Source organism: Scyliorhinus torazame, chromosome 2 (genome assembly GCF_047496885.1).
Source record: "Scyliorhinus torazame isolate Kashiwa2021f chromosome 2, sScyTor2.1, whole genome shotgun sequence".
Classification (NCBI taxonomy): Eukaryota; Metazoa; Chordata; class Chondrichthyes; order Carcharhiniformes; family Scyliorhinidae; genus Scyliorhinus; species Scyliorhinus torazame.
In genome coordinates this window covers 239738155-239757324 of record NC_092708.1, presented here as the reverse complement: position 1 = coordinate 239757324, position 19170 = coordinate 239738155, and the positions used below count along the sequence as shown (strand labels likewise).

Sequence of the window (19170 nt, the reverse complement as noted above, 5' to 3'; positions counted from 1 at the left end):
CCTCGGTAGGTCTGGAGTGTATCTGCTTCAATGCATGGAGTATAACAGGTAAGACAGATGAACGTAAAGCGTGGAACTTGAATGTGGTTGCTGTAACGGAAACTTGGTTAAAAAAGGGACAGAACTGGCAGCTAAATATTCCAGGATATAGGTGTTTTAGGCGAGACAGGGAGGAAGGTAAAAGAAGTGGGGGAGTTGCAATACTGGTTAGAGAACATAATACAGCTGCACAGAGGGACGACACCATGGAAGAATCAAGTAACGAGGCACTGTGGGTAGAGCTCAGAAACAGGAAGGGGGCAGTCAGTATGATGGGGGTGTACTGCAGGCCTCCCAACAGCCCATGGGAAGTACAAGAACAGATACGTAAGCAGATTCTGGATAGATGTAGAAATAATAGGGTTGTTGTAATGGGAGACTTTAATTTTCCTAATTTTGACTGGAAATTCCTTGGGGCTAGTGGTCAGGATGGTGAGGAATTTGTTAAGTGTGTCCAAGAAGGTTTTTTGGAACAATATGTGGATAGCCCGAGAGGGGGCTATATTGGACCTAGTACTAGGGAATGAGCCCGGCCAGGTCATCAAAGTTGCAGAGGGAGAACATGTGGCAAACAGTGACCACAATTCCCTAAGCTTTCAGACAGGCATGGAAAAGGACAAGTGAAAAGGGTTAAGGTGCTAAATTAGGGTAAGGCTAACTACAACCAGATTAGGCAGGATTTGGAGGCTGGTGTTTGGGAAAGGCTGTTTTGAGGGTGAATCCACATTTGTCATGTGGGAGTCTTTTAAGGAGCAGTTGATGGGAGTGCAGGACAGGCATGTGCCGGTAAAGGGAAGGACGGGAAAGGCACAATTGGGGAACCAGAGATGACCAGGGAAATTGAGAATCTTGTCAAAAAGAAAAAAGATGCATATGTGAGGTACAGGCAACTAAAAACAGATAAAGCACTTGAGGAATAAAGGAAAGTAGAAAAGTAGTTACAGTTATGTAGAACGTTGGCTAGGCCACATTTGGAATACTGTGTCCAATTCTGGTCACCGCACTACCAGAAGGACATGGAGCCTTTGGAGAGAGTATAGAAAAGGTTTACCAGGATATTACCTGGTGTGGAGGGTATTAGCTATGAGGAGAGATTGAATAAACTGGGATTGTTCTCCCTAGAGAGACGGAGGCTGAGGGGCGACCTGATAGAAGTTTGTAAAATTATTGGGGGTATAGATAGGGTGAACAGTTGGAGGCTTTTTCCCAGGGCGGAAATGACAATTACAAGGGGCACATGTTCATGGTGAGGTAGGAACGGTTCAGTGGAGATGTGTGGGGCACGTTTTTAATACAGAGGGTGGTGGTGGCCTGGAATGCACTGCCAAGTGAGGTGGTTGAGGCAGATATGTTAGCGACCTTTAAGACTTATCTGGATAGGCATATGAAAGACGGGGCGGTTGGTCTAGATAGGACACGTGATCGGTGCAGGCTTGGAGGGCCCGAAGGGCCTGTTCCTGTGCTGTATTGTTCTTTTTCTTTGTATTACCCATTGGTGGCAGTGCACTATGGCTCACTGTATAAATGACCTGGAACAACAGCAATTTCATCATGTTTCGAGCATTGATTTTTTCATGGTTTTTATTTATACTATTTATTTTGGTGCAGAGTTAACCTCCAACTTGAATCAAATTCAGGGTTTCATATTTGCTGAAAGTTGAACATACTTGTTCAGAGATTTTTTTTAAAAATTGGTCAGTTGTTTACTTTGCTCCTCAGACTAAATGAAACAGCAAGGCTTGTATTTCTATGGAACCTATAATATTTTTAAAATTCATAAGGCTTTTCAGAGGAATAAGCAAAATGTGACGGCAAGCTAAAGGAGAAATGTGGAGAGGTAATTAAAAACTTGACTAAAGGAATGGGTGGGGGCGTAAACAGAGTGTGCGGTGTAGTGGCAAACTTGAGGGTTTAGGGAGATACTTCCAGAGAATGGGACTTGGACAATCTCTTTGCAACAGAACTGCATGTTCGCACAATGCAAGGACTGCAGCAGTTCAAGAAGGCAGCACACGCCACCTCCTCCTTGAGGGCAATAAATGCTGTCCTAGCCAGTGAAGCCCACATCCCATGAAAAAAGTTAAATAATGAAGACACCAGTGGAGTTGCAAAGGAGAGGATGATGCTCAAGAATTGTGAGACAGGGTTTGAGAGAATTGTTGGGCTCGAAAGATTACAGAGATTGGAAGGGGCAAGGTTGTGAACAGCTTTTCAGAAAAAAAAGATTAGAATTTGAAATTTCAGGCATTGGGAGACCAGGACTTGTGGATGTCAATGACAACGGGAGGTGCGGGGTGGGGTTAATTGTCAAAGGAACCATGGCACGTTCCATCTTGTAGATGATGCACAGTGCTGTCATTCTGCCAGTGGCTTTAAAAAAATATATTTTTATTCTCCTTCTTCACATTTTCTCCCAAATTTGCACCCATCAACCATAAACAATAATCAGTAACAAATATGTCAATCCCCGTATCAATAACAACGATCCCAACCTCCCACCAAACCCCAAACATTACCCCGCATGTTCACATAAACAAATGACAAAAAGGAATCAGGAATCGCCCATAGAAACCATTAACAAACACAGTCCCCCCCCCACCCCCCCCAACAATGTTCGATGTTATCCAGCTCTTGAAAGTGCATAATGAATAATGCCCATGAATTGTAGAACCCCTCCATCCTTCCCCTCAGTTCAAACTTAACGTCTCAAGAGTCAAGAATTCCAACAAGTCTTCCGCCAGGGCACAGGGTGGAGAGGTTGCTCTCCAACCCATCAGGATCCGCCTTCGGGCGATCAACGAGGCGAAAGCGACATCATCTGCCTCCGCACCCGTTTCCAACCCCGGCTGGTCCGACACCCCGAATATGGCCTCCCGGTGGCCCGGGTCCAGTTTCACGTGCACCACTTTAGAGATTACCCTAAAAACCTCCTTCCAGTAACCCTCCGGCTTTGGACAGGACTAAAACATATGAACGTGATTAGCCCCCCCCCCCCCCCCCGCGCAACGTTCACCGTTCACACACATCTTCTACTCCTTTAAAGAATCGGCTCATCCTCGCCCTCGTGTGATGTGCTCAATATACCATCTTCAGCTGTATCAGCCCATCCTCGTGCACGAGGTGGAGGCGTTCACTCTCTGGAGCACCTCACACCAGAACCCCTCCTCTATATCCTTTCTCAACTCTTCCTCCCACTATGCTTTGATCCCTTCCAGTGGTGCCTTCTCCTCTTCCAAAATAGCTCCGTAAACCGCCGACACTACCCTCTTCTCCAATCCCCTGTCGTCAGCACCTCTTCCAGCATTGTGGAGGCCTGCTCCACCAGGAAGCTCTGTATCCCCTTTCTGGCAAAATCTCGAACCTGCATGTATCTAAACATTTCCCCCTGCTCCAGCCCATACTTCGCATCCAGCTCCTTCAATCCTGCAAACCTATCCCTAAGAAACAAATCTTTTGGCGTCTTAATCCCACTTCCCAAAATTTCCATCCCACTTCCTTGGTTCAAATCTGTGATTTCCCCCGAATCGGCATTTCCCTTGACCCTGCCCCCAACCCGAAACTTTGGCGAAACTGCCTCCAAATTCTCAATGAAGCTATTATTACCGGACTCCCTGAGTATTTCCCCGGGGCTTTCGGGAGCGGCGCTGTTGCTAGTGCTTTCAATCCCGACCCCCTGCACAAACTCTCCTTTATTCTGACCCACTGGGAATCGACTCCTCTGACCCAGCTCTGCATCTTCTCCACATTCGTTGCCCAGTAGTAATACATCGGGCTCGAAAGACCCAAACCCCTTGCCTACCTTCCCCTCTGTAGCAGCACCTTTCTATCTCTGGACTCTGGCCACCTTCCCTCCCCATATGAACAAAGTAATCATTCCCTCAATCTCTCTGAAAAATGCCGTTGGCAGGAAAATCGGCAGGCATTGGAAAATAAACAGAAATCGCGGCAACACGTTAATTTTAACTGCCTGTACCCAACCTGCCAGTGACAGAGGGAGACCATCCCACCTTGCCAGATCAGCTTTCACTCTCCCCACCATACTGGAACGGTTGCACCTGTGGAGCCCTCCCCACTTCCGGGCAACCTGCACCCCCAGGTATCTAAAGTGAGTCCCTGCCCTACGGAATGGCAGCGCCCCCACCTGAGGTACCACAAAATATTCACTCTTGTCGAGATTTAGTTTGTACCCCGAGAAAGACCCAATCACCCGAAGCACCTCCAATATTCCCCCTATCGACACACTCTGTTCCGACACGTATAACAGCAAGTCATCGGCATATAAGGCCATATTCGGGGTGTCGGACCAGCCGTGGTTGGAAACGGGTGCGGAGGCAGATGATGTCGCTTTCGCCTCGTTGATCGCCCGAAGGCGGATCCTGATGGGTTGGAGAGCAACCTCTCCACCCTGTGCCCTGGCGGAAGACTTGTTGGAATTCTTGACTCTTGAGACGTTAAGTTTGAACTGAGGGGAAGGATGGAGGGGTTCTACAATTCATGGGCATTATTCATTATGAAGGACTATGCTCTATCCCCCTCCTCACTATTCCTTTCCATACCCCCGAACTTATTTTGCCAGTGGTTGAGGGAGAATGTTTAAGATGGTTGGTGAGGTACCGATCAAGCAGTCTACTTTATCCAGAATTGTGTTGAGTTTTTTGAGTGTTGTTGGAGCTGCACTCAGCCAGGCAAGTGGATAATGTTCCATCACACCCCTGATGGTAGACAGTCTTTGGGGAGTCAGGAAGTAAGTTACACACCACAGAATCCCCAACTTCTGAACTGCTCTTGTAGTCACAGTATTTGTGGCTGGGCCAGTTAAGTTTCTCGTCAATGGTAGCCCCCCATTGATGTTGATAGTAGGGGATTCCGGTGATAATGATTCTTGGAACGTCATTGGGGAGATGGTTAGATTGTCTCTTTTTGGAGGTGGTTATTGTTTGGCACTTGTGTGTCACGAATGTAACTTGTCACTCCAAGCCTGAATGTTGTCCGGGTCTTGCTGCATATGGACACTGACTGCTTCAGTGTCTGAGGAGTCACAAATGGTGCTCAACATGTGTAATGTGCACATTGGGCTAAACAGCTGGCTTGTAATGCAGAACAAGACCAGCAGCGCGGGTTCAATTCCCGTACCAGCCTCCCCGAACAGGCGCTGGAATGTGGCGACTAGGGGCTTTTCGGAGTGACTTTATTGAAGCCTACTTGTGACAATAAACAATTATGATTATTATTATTAATCATCAGTGAACATCTCCACTTCAAACTTTATGATGAAGGGAAGACATTGATGATGCAGCTGACGGCGGTTGAACCTGGACACTGGAAATGCTACAGTGATGTCTGGGACTGAGACAATTTGCCTTCACCAACCACAGTCATCTTCCTTTGTGCTAGGTGGGATGCAAAAGATGCTGCTGAAAGGATGGATTCACTCTTAGTGACAAAAAGTTCATGGGGCTAAGGGAGAGAGGTTTAAGAGACCGTTTGATCATGGAGAGAAGAAACAATGGTTACTTTTGTTTTGCAGGATAGTTCTGGTGTAATGAGGTAGTTTTGGAAGAAGAAAGAGAGACCCCTATTTGCAATTTGATGTGGCCCTGCCAGATCTAGTGATGAATGGCTAAACCAGTTGTATGCCAGGTACCCATGTATTTGAAGGAGTGAAGGTGGGGGCACCTTTCGGCGACATGAGCAGGATGGAAGAGTAAGGGTTTTGTTGGGGACCAAGCCAACAAAGGAGGTGAGGGAGTCATTGAGTAAATAGACATATTGTGGTGAATGGATGGCCAGAGGCTACGCAGTTGGGAGCTTTCAAGTGCAGTTGTAACTATCATGGGGGAGGCTGTTTTCCAAGGTTGGATGTGGAAAGAAGTGGGTATGGAATAAGGTTGGGGGATGTGGATGATGAGGGATACAATGAAATGGTCAGAGATGATAATAGCATTGTAACTAATTTCAACACAAAGTCATGTTGACATCAGGGTTTTTCACTCAATTTGTTTGGAATGTGTTGAAGTTTCACAGTGCTACTAATTTTGTTGCTTTTACTTTTAATGAACAGTGGAGGATTTGTTTCTCTCACACTGAGGGATGTTGGTACTGTAGAATGCTTTCTTTACATCTTCCGCTTTTCCTCTCCCCTCAGCTGACATCATCCAGAATCAGTACATCTGTCCTCACTCTGAAAACTATTGATATTCAAGGATTCTTCTTGAAATTTAACCTTTCCCCATGATACTAATTTGGCATTTCTGTTCCAGTTTATCAATTATTTCCAGATGTAATTGGGTCAAAGCTGCATAAACTTAGTTTACTAAGAGGCAATGGAGGAAGGAGCATTTCATCCCTTCATTCCTTTGACAGCACCTTCCAAACCCGCGACATAGATCATAGAATTTACAGTGCAGAAGGAGGCCATTCGGCCCATCGAGTCTGCACCGGCTCTTGGAAAGAGCACCCTACCCAAGGTTAACACCTCCACCCTATCCCTATAACCCAGTAACCCCACCCAACACTAAGGGCAATTCTGGACACTAAGGGCAATTTATCATGGTCAATCCACCTAACCTGCACATCTTTGGACTGTGGGAGGAAACCCACGCACACACGGGGAGAATGTGCAGACTCCGCACAGACAGTGACCCAAGCCGGAATCGAACCTGGGACCCTGGAGCTGTGAAGCAATTGTGCTATCCACAATGTTACCGTGCTGCCCCACGGTAGGTGGACATCTGCCACCTAAAAGGACAAGAGCAGCAAATGGGTACACCACCACCTCCAAGCTCTCCTGCAAGCCACACATCATCCTGACTTGGAGCTATGTTGCCGTTCCTGCACTGTTGCTGGATCAAAGTCCTGGAACTCACTCCCTAACAACACTGAGGGTGTACTTAAATCACATAGACTGCAGCGTTTCAAGACCCTTCTGAAGAGAATTTAGGGATGGGTAATAAAAATGCTGGCCTAGCCAATGAAGCCCATGTCCTGTTAAAGGAAGGCTGGATTCCAGCCTAGATTCCAGGACAGTCCTACATGTCCCTTGTGATTAATAAATGTTAAGGTATTGACATCAGTGGACACAAGTTTGTTTATTCATTTCAAAACACTTGGTGCTTTAAAAAAAAAATGTTTCATGGGTTGTGAGTGCCGCTGGCAACACCAGATTTTGGGCCAATACCGAATTATCCTTGAGAATAGGATGTCAAATTATTTTTCTTGTTTCAGATAGGTGTGTACTAATTGTGTTCTGTAATGCTTTTGTAGGGAAAGATTCTCTCAGTATGACACACTGGATGTTCCATCAAGAAGCACTACAAGAGTACATCCTACTCTGTTGTCAGAATTCCACTGGAGGACTGCTTGACAAACCTGGCAAGTGAGTGGTAATTTTATACTGGTTGCACAGTACCTCGTCATTTGACTTGACAAACTGATGTGTGGACTAACCAGTTTCTGACTGTTGAAGTAAAATATTAATTGGAGATCCATCCTTAATGAGTGGCTCTGATAAAAGGTATGCATGTAAAGTGCCTCCTTGTCAGCTTTATTGTGGAATGAACTGTCTCATAGGGGACCTAAGAGACTGGGTGAGAAACTTAGTTGGTGGGAGAGGTTACGATTTCTTGACATACTGTGCTATTGAATTATGAGCAAAACTAACCATTTAAGACCTGGTTGTCTCAGTTCATTGTCAGACAAGAATTATGTGCACTGATTCGTCACACAAAATGTTTTAAAATTGCCCCCCCAACTTTTAGATGCACCCTCAGCATCACTTCTGAATTTTGATGTACTATTTTCTGTTTCATGAAGCCGTCTGTCTTTATTGTTGTTGTCAGTGTTTCAATAATTATCTCTTTATTTGGATCTGCTGTTGAACAGACACACTTTCTTGGATACTGGTCAGGCTCACCAAGTTTGCCAATTGGAGGTTTTGTTGGCTTGCATGATGTAGGAGGTACATTGACTGTTTTATTTTGTTGGAGAACTGCAGAAACGGGTTTAGGGTAATGAAGCAATAACTGACAGGAAAGCAAACTAGTTCTAACATCTGTTAGCCTCCGATTGTAATGAAAAATACAATCTCAAGACTTGTGTCGATTAATATCAGGTATAGTCTGACAGTTTGTTGAAACGGTGGCAGTTAAACCAATTGTATTAGCATAGTGAGCCTCTTCTCTCCTACTTAACCCAAGAGCACCTCGGACCTTGTAATAGATTTGACTACAGATACTTCATGACTGGAGAAATTAAATGTGGGCCATGAGACATACCAGCTTTTGTGGACCAAAAGATCTGACTCCATATTTCAATGCTGTAGCGTTGAACGTCGTCAAATGTGTTTTCCCCCACAGGTCAAGAGATTTTTACCATACCTGTTATTGTCTAAGTGGGCTCTCGGTGGCACAGCACTTCGGTGGTGGAGACCTTCTGCACGAAGTCATTGTGGGTGACGTAAACAACCGGCTGGTAAGCATATGTTTGGTTCATTGAAACATCGAAAATAGGAGCAGGAGGAGGCCATTCAGCCCTTCCAACCTGCTTCGCCATTCATTATGATCATGGCTGATTGTCCAACTCAATAACCTAATCCTGTTTTCCCCTCCATATCCTTTTATCCCGATCGCCCTAAGGGCTATATCTAACTGCTTCTCAAAAACATACAATGTGTTGGCCTCAACTATTTTCTGTGATAACGAATTCCACAGGCCGACCACACTCTGGGTGAAGAAATTTCTCCTCATCCTAAATGGTCTACCCTGTATCCTCAGACTGTGACTCCTGGTTCTGGACACATCTATCATTGGGAACATCCTTCCTGCATCTACCCTGTCTAGTCATAGAGGATATGGGGGGCAAGTAAATAAAACCAACTCTGAAAGAATGGCCATGAAATATGCAAAAAATGTTGTTAGAAAGATAGAGAGGGCAATCAAACTCTAAATATTTTCCCCATCCATTGTTTTTAATCTAACATTTGTGATGTAGATGTATTTAACAGCCTTGAATAAAGATGATTTTATATTGTTAGCATTGACTGACATTTGTAAAACCCTGATTATATACTGAATCTTGTTAAATTGTGGGTTGTTTTCCCTGATACAGTTAGTTATTCTAGCTCAGTGGGTAGCACTGTTGCTTCACAGCTCCAGTGTCCTAGGTTCGATTCCTGGTTTGGGTCACTGTCTGTGTGGAGTCTGCATGTTCTCCCCGTGTCTGCGTGGGTTTCCCTTCGGGTGCTCCAGTTTCCTCCCACAAGTCTCAAAAGACGTGCTATTAGGTGAATTGGGCATTCTGAATTCTCCCTCTGTGTACCCGAACAGGCGCCTGGGGGCTTTTCACAGTAACTTCATTGCAGTGTTAATGTAAGCCTATTTGTGACAAATATTATTATTATTCAGTATAGGTTTGTCTCGAAGATGGATACTAGCACTCATTAAGATGAAATATTTCAGGCATAATTTGCATGCTGGTCAAAGTGCTGAGCAATATGGCTGTAGAAATCTGAGGAATTCCTCCATTGCAACCCTCCATACTTATTGAATTTAAAGCAGTAACCCTCAACTAGTTCAAGAGAATTGTTTCCACCTCCACAAATCTTGAATAATCTCGACTGCAGATCTCCAACCTGATGACAAACAGCCATTTCTGAGGCTCTTGATTAACAGCCACTTATTTTCTTTGTCGATGCTCTCGCTGAACCGGTGTGAGTTCTGATCACCGTCCCCAGCTTTGTAATAGTGGCAGAATTTTACAAGTAATGATTAGGTTGTGGCCTCGAATTCTAGTCGAAGGCTTGAGCACAAAATTATAGGCTGACATTCCAGTGTGGGACTGAGGGAGTAAAAGATCCCTTGGCACTGTTTCAAAGAAGAGCAGGGAATTTTTCCGTTATAATTTATTTATAGTCATGGCCAATATTTATCCCTCAATCAACATCATTTTAAAAAAAATACCTTGTCATTTTGCTGTTTGTTGGAACTTGCTGTGAGCAAATTGGATGCTGTGTTTCTTGCATTAAACAATGACTACACTACAAATGTGCTTCATTAGTTGAGAAGTGTTTTGGGATGCCCTGAGATAATAAGTGTTTTGTAAATGTTTTTTTTTTAAGATACAAATTCTGCAAGTGTTTACTTCTATTTTTTAAAACCAAAAGGTTGACAATACAATTTGGCCGTTAGATTCTACCTTCCTCCCTCCACCCATAAATACCAGTCTTCTTGGTAGCAGCTTCTCAATAATAGCTATTTGGAATCATATGATAAAAGAAATAGGAGCAGGAATAGGCCATTTGGCCCATCGAGCCTGGTCTGTCATTCAGTAGCATCATGGCTGATCTGATTGTGGCCTTAACTCCACTTTCCTGTCTGCCCCCCTTCACCCTTAAACTCTCTTGTTAATCAATAATCTAACTGGCCTTGAATATATTCAATGACATAGCCTCCACTGCTCTTTGAAAGAATTCCAAAGACTAACAGCTCTCTGAAAGGAGAAATTTCAATTGAGTATCTGTTGCGGTTTTATTTATATTTACATGGAATAGAGGTGGGAATATATATTGTAAAATATCTCTCTTTTTCAACAGGAACCAATTCATCCTGTATACAACATTGGTCCCGAAAATGTAGCACGAGCTATTATGCACTTCTTCAAGCTGCCAGTTCCACAGATGAAGAATAGTTCAAATTAAATTCATTATGCATTCAAAATAATTAAATTTCCGAGTACTAATTCTGTAACATGAGTGCAAAGAATTGTGGTTCACAAAGTAAAATGATTCAACATGAAGCAGGAACCAGTATCAAGTTATTTGCTTCTTACAACAACAGCACAAAAGCAATCGGCACTGCCTATACTCTGGCTGACTCGTCCAGTCAATGTACAGCAACTTGCTTCCAAATGCTGCAGAAACAGAGACTGGTACCTGAAAGTGTTCTTCGTTTCATGACTGAATCTTTCAGAGAAATGACTAAGATTGGTGTAAATAGAGCACTGTGCTTTTTACTGGCTTCAAAGTAATTTATCGCAGTGGCAATAAAAGTAATCTTTTCAAGCATTCTATTTTGTCTGCATTAATTGTCAGTGTTTCAGAACAGTTCTTTGCGCTTTTCTTTTTCTAAAGAAAAGGATCGTGTTGCATATTAAATAACTCAAATGGCAAAATGTATCAAACTTAGGTCGAACAATTTGCTGTATGTTTTGCGAATCACAGCATCATAATAAAATGGGTTTAATTGAGAAAATTATCAGTCGTAGGACCTTACCTTATGTGAAAATCATGGCTAGAATTCTCCAGCCATTGGGATTCACTTTTCATGCCAGGAGCGGACCCCCGCTGGCGGATTTACCGGTGGCATGGGGTGGCTTCCATGGGAAATTACATTGCTAACTGGTGGGAAGAGAGAATCCCGCTGCCAGCGATCGGCGTGCCGCCAAGAAACATGGGGACCGGCAAATCCCGCCGCATGTCAGGGAAGGCAAAGTAATCTATAGTAACTTTCTTTAAACTTTGCCGTCACATTTTATGCTGAGAGAGGACATCCTTAACAAGACGTGCAAGACTATTGGTAGTTCAAAAACAAGATGTAGCCTTACTGAGTGCATAGTCGTATCACAGGGCACTGTTCATACCACTCTGCACACATATTGCAAAACATACATGACTCAAATGTTTGAGAATTATCCAAGTTTTGAAGCAACTGTGTTTACTGGAACTTGAACAACATGGATATTACTGAAATCAGTTGGGTATACAAACCATTCCAATTATGGCCAGGTCATGACTAGAATCATTTCTGTATGCATGTAGCATGCTCTGTTGTCCTATGGAAAGATCTTGCATTGCAAGGACTATGTTTTTCTAATTACAGTTGACAGTATTTGCACAAAGTGAATGAAACCCCCTCTCTTCACAATACATTAGTTGTGAAGTCACGTTAACAGATAAGTGCCTAATCTTCACTTGGTGCCTCCTCACTACATTTTGCTTGTGATTCTGATCCTAATGCGCCCACAGATGGGTGTACTAACTGCTGCACTAAAATGTTTCCTCTTCGCTTCTTCAGATAACTTATTCTTAACAGTTTGATTGCAGGTATAAATATTGAACTTCATATTTAGCTGTGGCCAAAATGATTTTTATCCCCATTACATTAGTCCATTTTTAAAAATATGTAAGTGTTCTCTGAAGTCTATCTGAAAATTATGACAAATGCATTACCATGTTTGGTTTGCTTGCCATCGAATTGAACTTCCTTCAGGTTGTAAACAATGATTAACATGTTACATGTGTGTTGGTTTTTAAAACCATGATCAAAATTGACATTGTTGTAACATGACAAGTAAAGGTGCCATTGAATTATTTAAATGAAGCATTTACCAGGATATTGTGGCTTTGACTGCATTTTTTTCCAACTCGTGTGAATTTGTGTGTTACAGCACAAACCTGTGCAATTTTTATATCATTTTTGACTTTAAAAATAAAATCAAGTAAAACATTGCCTTTGTTTTGAGTTTCTAATCTTATAAAATTTTACATCTTGATATCTAAATCAGAGAGGGTGAACCAGCTTTTAAAATAACATCAGCTGCAATTGGACAAACAAAGGTTAGTACCACATTAGCACAACAGCAACATCTTGTGTTAGAAAATGTCGTAGGTATACAACTTTTCACACCTTGCCTTTATCTGGCGTACGTTAATAAAAGTTGCCATTTTGCGAAGTGCAAGATCTGGATTTTGCAGTTGTAATGACAGCAAAGCTGTCGGCGTTAAACATGGAAATCCAGAAACTGTTGTCAGTGATTCCGAGCTCCCCGAGCTGCGCCTTTATAGTTCCCACAGATGAAATCCTGAGCAATGGCTCGAATTGACGTGAACATCTACTTTTACGCTAATGAAAAACCAAATACTGTGTATGTTGGAAATCCAAAATAAAAACAGAAAATGCTGGAAATAGTTATGCATAGCAGTATCTGTGGAGAGAAAAACCAAGTCATCAGTTAAGTCCTGCATTTTTGTGCCCCCCCCCCCCACACTTTTATACCATCCTTCTTTATGTTAAAAACCTTTTTAAAAAAAAAATTTTGATTACCCAATTCCTTTTTTCCCCAATTAAGGGGCAATTTAGTGCGGCCAATCCACCTACCACGCACATTTTTGGGTTGTGGGGGTGAGACCCATGCAGACACAGGAAGAATGTGCAAACTCCACACGGACAGTGCTGGGATCGAACTGGGGTTCTCGGCACAGTGAGGCAGCAGTGCTAACCACCGCTACCGTGCTGCCCGCTGTTAAAAACCTTTGATAAAGTTACACCTTGTTGAATAAGGTATAACTAGGTTTTTAACGGTGCACTACATTGCTAATTATGATTGAACACCTCTAACCCTGAAAACTATAGAATCTCTATTTCCCAAGTACATTTTATTTCCTGGTTATTTCTGAAAATCTGATTGTCTATTTAGCCTGCTAGATGATGAAGATCTCATCTAGTTGGCAGCAGAATCAAATTAATGTTGGAATTAAATCCATGTCACAGAGATTGCTGAATTGCTACTGACCACAAAGTCCAGGATATTATCTTGTTCAATAAACACGGTGGGCAGCACAGTAGCATAATGGTTAGCACAGTTGCTTCACAGCTCCAGGTTCGATTCCCGGCTGGGTCACTGGCTGTGCGGAGTCTGCACGTTCTCCCGTGTCTGCGTGGGTTTCCTCCGGGTGCTCCGGTTTCATCCCACAGTCCAAAGATGTGCAGGTTAGGTGGATTGGCCTTGCTAAATTGCCCTTGGTGTCCAAAAAGGTTAAGTGGGGGTTACGGGGATAGGGTAGATACGTGGGTTTGAGTAGGGTGCTCTTTGTAAGGGCTGGTGCAGGTTTGATGGGCCGAATAGCCTCCTTCTGCACTAAATTCTATGACATGACAGTTCTGTGTATTGTAGTTTCATTTTAAATTGAATATAGACAGAAATACAGATCAATTATTTTATACTTCCAGCAATTACAGTAAACAAAGGTCAGTTTCCAACATTTTCTGTTTATATTTCAGATTTCTATCATCCACAGTATTTTGCTAACATAGGGCAATCCCCTCAACAAGCCTTCATCTATGCAAACTTAATACTGAAAGTGCTCTGGCCCAGATATTTACTCATAATTTCAAGTATCACCAAAGCTAAATAATATAGCGTGTGTTTCCAACACTGGATGCAGTTTATTGGGCTGGTTTAGCATAGTGGGCTAAATCGCTGGCTTGTAATACAGAACAATGTCAGCAGCGCGGGATCAATTCCTTAACCAGCCTCCCCGAACAGGTGCCGGAATGCGGCGACTAGGGGCTTTTCACAGTAACTTCATTGAAGCCTACTTGTGACAAGCGATTATTATTATTGTTATTGTTTTGTCTCACAATCAACTTAATTTGTTCTTCAGACACCTGCTTCTCATGTTCAACAACATCTGTTTTGCCATTTGTTCCCTGTTCCTAGTTGTCTTTTGAAACACTGCTTACCTTTGTTCTGCCATCAACACATTCTGATCTCTTAATGTGCCAATATCAGCACGCTTTGCCTTGTTCACCCCTATTTACATTCCCTTTGAATTATTTTTTAAAATAAATTTAGACCCAATTCTTATATTTTTTCCAATTAAGGGGCAATTTAGCGTTTCCAATCCACCTAACCTGCACATCTTTGGGTTGTGGGGGTGAAACCCATGCAGACACGGAGAATGTGCAAACTCCACACGGACAGTGACCCAGGGCCGGGATTTGAACCCGGGTCCTCAGCACTGCAGTCCCAGTGCTAACCACTATGCCACCATGCTGCCCTAGCCCTTTGTATTATTGTCCACAACAGCTTTGTCAATCTCTATTTATCGCTGGCCCTCAATCCAGCCCCATTGCTCCACACCCCCTCCCCCACACAACTGCATGAATCGCCTATTTCCAGTTCTCTCCAACCTTGACTCAAAATGTTAGCTCCCTTCTCCACAGATGCAGTCAGACCTGCTGAAATAGTCCAGTATTTTCTGTTTTTGTTTTAGTTTTAGATTCCAACATCTGCAGTAATTTGCTTTTATCCTTTTGCTTTTCATGTTTTACTTTTCCCAATTTTGGCTTAATCTTTGTCCTCCAGTCAAGTGATTAATTGTTTATTTTGCAGCTCAAAAGTAAAACCCTAAAAATTTCAGATGTGGGAAATCTCTTTTTTGGGGGGAATAAACAATTAAAACTACAAATGCTGACCTCCTGACACAGCTGTCTCCAATAACCTCCACCAGCCCAGAGATACCTGCCTCTGTTGGGCATGTTAGTGAAGAGGCTCCTCGGACACTTCCTGTTGCGCATCACACACATGTTGTAGGAAGCCGCGAGGGTGCGATTGGTCGGAGGAGGCCTGACTCCAGGGACTAACTGCCGCTGGACAGGTTTCGGGCTTCTGGAAAAGGCAGTCCCATCGATAGTGGAGATGCAGTTACAAAGCCAGGGACTGCAGGTGCAGTTGGAGGAGTCCAACCATGCGCAGGAGGCAGTGACACCCAGGCCAACACTGCACTGGTGGTGTCCATGGCGGAAACCTTGGGGGCGAAGGTATCGGTCAGGGTGTCCCAGGCCTGGGAAACTCTGCAAGCGGTGGCTGAGGCACAGGACAGGGCTTCCCTGTCACAGGCAGCCATGTGCCAGAGTCACTTGAACATTGCAGTAATGCTCCAGAGTGTGGAGTATGCACAGTGGGTCATGGCTGAGGGTGTTGGTGGTATTGACCGGATGCTGGCTGACTGTAGCCAGGTACTGATGGAGGTGGCACAGTTAGTGGCTGATGTGGTACAGACCCAGAGGGAGGTGGCGCAGTCACTGGCTGATGTTGCTCAGTCCCAGAGGGTGGTGGCCCTATGCAGAGAGAACTTGGTCGAGGCAGAAGTGGGCCTCCAGGACTGGCAATGCCAGGTGGCAGGGGAGCCTCCGAGGTTAGCTCCAGTTACAGCCCTGCCCCAAGGAGTAACCCAGGAACCATCGGGCACCCCAAGGAAGGAGGATCATAGAATTACATCATAGATCATAGAATTTACAGTGCAGAAGGAGGCCATTCAGCCCATCAGGTCTACGCCAGCCCTTGGAAAAAGCACCCTACTTAAGCCCGCAGCTCCACCCTAAAACCGTAACCCAGTAACCCCAGGTAACCTTTTTGGACACTAAGGGCAATTTAGCGTGACCAATCCACCTAACCTGTACATCTTTGAACTGTGGGAGGAAACCGGAGCACCCGGAGGAACGCACAGAGACAGGGAGAACGTGCAGACTCTGAACAGACAGTGACCCAAGCCAGGAATCAAACCTGAGACCCTGGTGCTCTGAAGCAACAGTGCAAACCGATGTGCTACCGCGCCGAGGAGGTGATGGGGTTTATGCTGGGGACTCTTTCAGAGGTAGTACCGGAACATCACAGCGCCTCGGACTCCACTGCCCCCACCCGCGCACTGTCCCTGGCACATATCTGATGGGCAGCGGGCAGAACAGGGTGGCACCACGCCACCTGGGACACTTGAGAAGCAGCCAGGCCCATCCAGGCCTGGTCGCCACAGGGGATCCAGGTCACAGGACGGGAATCGCAGCAGGCCACCGCCACACCTGATGTACCACCTGGGGATCCACCTACACATAGTGTCAGGGCCCATAAGGCCAGAAACATAGACACCAGTTAATTTGGCATGGTTAGAGCACATGGTTAGAGTTAGGGGCTAGGGCACAAACTTGTACATATATGTTCACCACTGGATAAAAGCAAATTACTGCGGATGCTGGAATTTGAAACCAAAGAGAAAATGCTGTAAAATCTCAGCAGGTCTGGCAGCATCTGTAGGGAGAGAAAAGAGCTAACGTTTCGAGTCCAGATGACCCTTTGTCAAAGCTAAAAGACAGTGAAAGTGAGAAATATTCATACTATGGAGTGAGAATGAAAGATGAGTCATAGCCACAGAAACCAAGGGAACAGGATGCCAATGGCTGGATAAAAGCAAATTACTGCGGATGCTGGAATCTGAAACCAAAAAGAATTTGCTGGAAAATCTCAGCAGGTCTTGCAGCATCTGTAGGGAGATAAAGGAGCTAACATTTCGAGTCCAGATGACAAAGTGTGCTAATAGCCACAGAAACCAAGGGGAAAACGTGCTAATGACAGTCCCCAGAGAGAACAAAAGGTGTGAGAGGCCAAACAGCAGAGAAGCTAACATCAGAGGGTAAACTGTGACAGATGTAGATGTGGGGGGAGGGGAAGGGGAAAGCAAAGGGAGAAAAGTTAAGGAAAGGGAGATAAGATGGTGGGGGGGGGGGATTAAATATATATAAAGAAAGAAAGTAATGGTAAAAGACAATTAAAATGAAATGACATGAAAACAAATGGGTCGAGGTGGGGTAGAGCTAATTATCTGAAGTTGTTGAATTCGATGTTGAGACCGGAAGGCTGTCGCGTGCCTAACCGGAGGATCGGTACGAAGTCTTACAACACCAGGTTAAAGTCCAACAGGTTTGTTTCGATGTCACTAGCTTTCGGAGCGCAGCTCCTTCCTCAGGTGAATGAAGAGGTATGTTCCAGACACATATATATAGACAGATTGAAAGATGCCAGACAATGCTTGGAATGCGAGCATTAGCAGGTGATTAAATCTTTACAGATCCAGAGATGGGGTAACCCCAGGTTAAAGAGGTGTGAACTACATCAAGCCAGGACAGTTGGTAGGATTTCGCAGGCCAGATGGTGGGGGATGAATGTAATGTGACATGAATCCCAGGTCCCGGTTGAGGCCGCACTCATGTGTGCGGAACTTGGCTATAAGTTTCTGCTCGGCGATTCTGCGTTGTCGCGCGTCCTGAAGGCCGCCTTGGAGAACGCTTACCCGGAGATCAGAGGCTGAACGCCCTTGACTGCTGAAGTGTTCTCCGACTGGAAGGGAACATTCCTGCCTGGTGATTGTTGCGCGATGTCCATTCATTCGTTGTCGCAGCGTCTGCATGGTCTCGCCAACGTACCACGCTTCGGGACATCCTTTCCTGCAGCGTATGAGGTAGACAATGTTGGCCGAGTCGCACGAGTACGTACCGCGTACCTGGTGGGTGGTGTTCTCACGTGTAATAGTGGTATCCATGTCAATGATCGGGCACGTCTTGCAGAGATTGCCATGACAGGGTTGTGTGGTGTCGTGGTCACTGTTCTGAAGACTGGGTAGTTTGCTGCAAACAATGGTTTGTTTGAGGTTGCGCGGTTGTTTGAAGATGTAATTCACACCTCTTTAACCTGGGGTTACCCCATCTCTGGATCTGTAAAGATTTAATCACCTGCTAATGGTCGCATTCCAAGCATTGTTTGGCATCTTTGAATTTGTCTATATATGTGTTTCTGGAACATACCTCTTCATTCACCTGAGGAAGGAGCTGCGCTCCGAAAGCTAGTGACATCGAAACAAACCTGTTGGACTTTAACCTGGTGTTGTAAGACTTCGTACTGTGCTCACCCCAGTCCAACGCCGGCATCTCCACATCATGGCTAACCGGAAGATGAGCAACTGTTCCTCCAGTTTGCGTTGAGCTTCACTGGAACATTGCAGCAGGCCAAGGACAGACATGTGAGCATGGGACCAGGGTCTTTTGTTAAAATGGCAAGCAACGGGAAGGTCAGGGTCCTGAATGCGCACAGACCGAAGGTGCTCAGCAAAGCGATCACCCAGTCTTCATTTGGTCTCTCCGATATAGAGGAGACCACAGTGGGAGCAGGGAATGCAATAGACCAAATTGAAAGAGGTGCAAGTGAAACGCTGCTTAGCCTGGGATGAGTGTTTTGGGTCTGGGATGTTAAGCATGGAAGAGGTAAAGGGGCAGGTGTTACACCTTCTGCAATTGCATGGGAAGGTGCCAGGGGTGATGGGAGGGGAGTTGGGTCTGGTGGAGGAGTGGACTAGATTAGCTCGGAGGGAATGGTCTCTGCAGAATGCTGGCAGAGGGAGTGAAGGGAAGATGTGTTTGGTGGTGGCATCACGTTGGAGTTGGCGATAATGGCGGGTGATTATGCTTTGCATACGCAGGCTGGTGGGGTGAAATGTGAGAACGAGGGGGACTCTACCCTTGTTCTGAG

The 19170-nt window shown here is 44.8% G+C and overlaps 1 protein-coding gene across 1 annotated transcript in view; it reads left to right on the top strand.

Annotated features, from left to right (window-relative positions):
* The window catches only part of fntb (farnesyltransferase, CAAX box, subunit beta), a 145936-nt gene extending 133395 nt beyond the window's left edge, over positions 1 to 12541 (top strand). Inside the window, exons 10-12 of the mRNA XM_072485483.1 lie at positions 7303 to 7414; positions 8394 to 8508; positions 10628 to 12541. Coding sequence (XP_072341584.1) covers positions 7303 to 7414; positions 8394 to 8508; positions 10628 to 10732 — 332 coding nt within the window. The 3' untranslated portion in view covers positions 10733 to 12541. The remainder of the gene's footprint in view (positions 1 to 7302; positions 7415 to 8393; positions 8509 to 10627) is intronic.
* The last annotated feature ends 6629 nt before the right edge of the window (positions 12542 to 19170 follow it).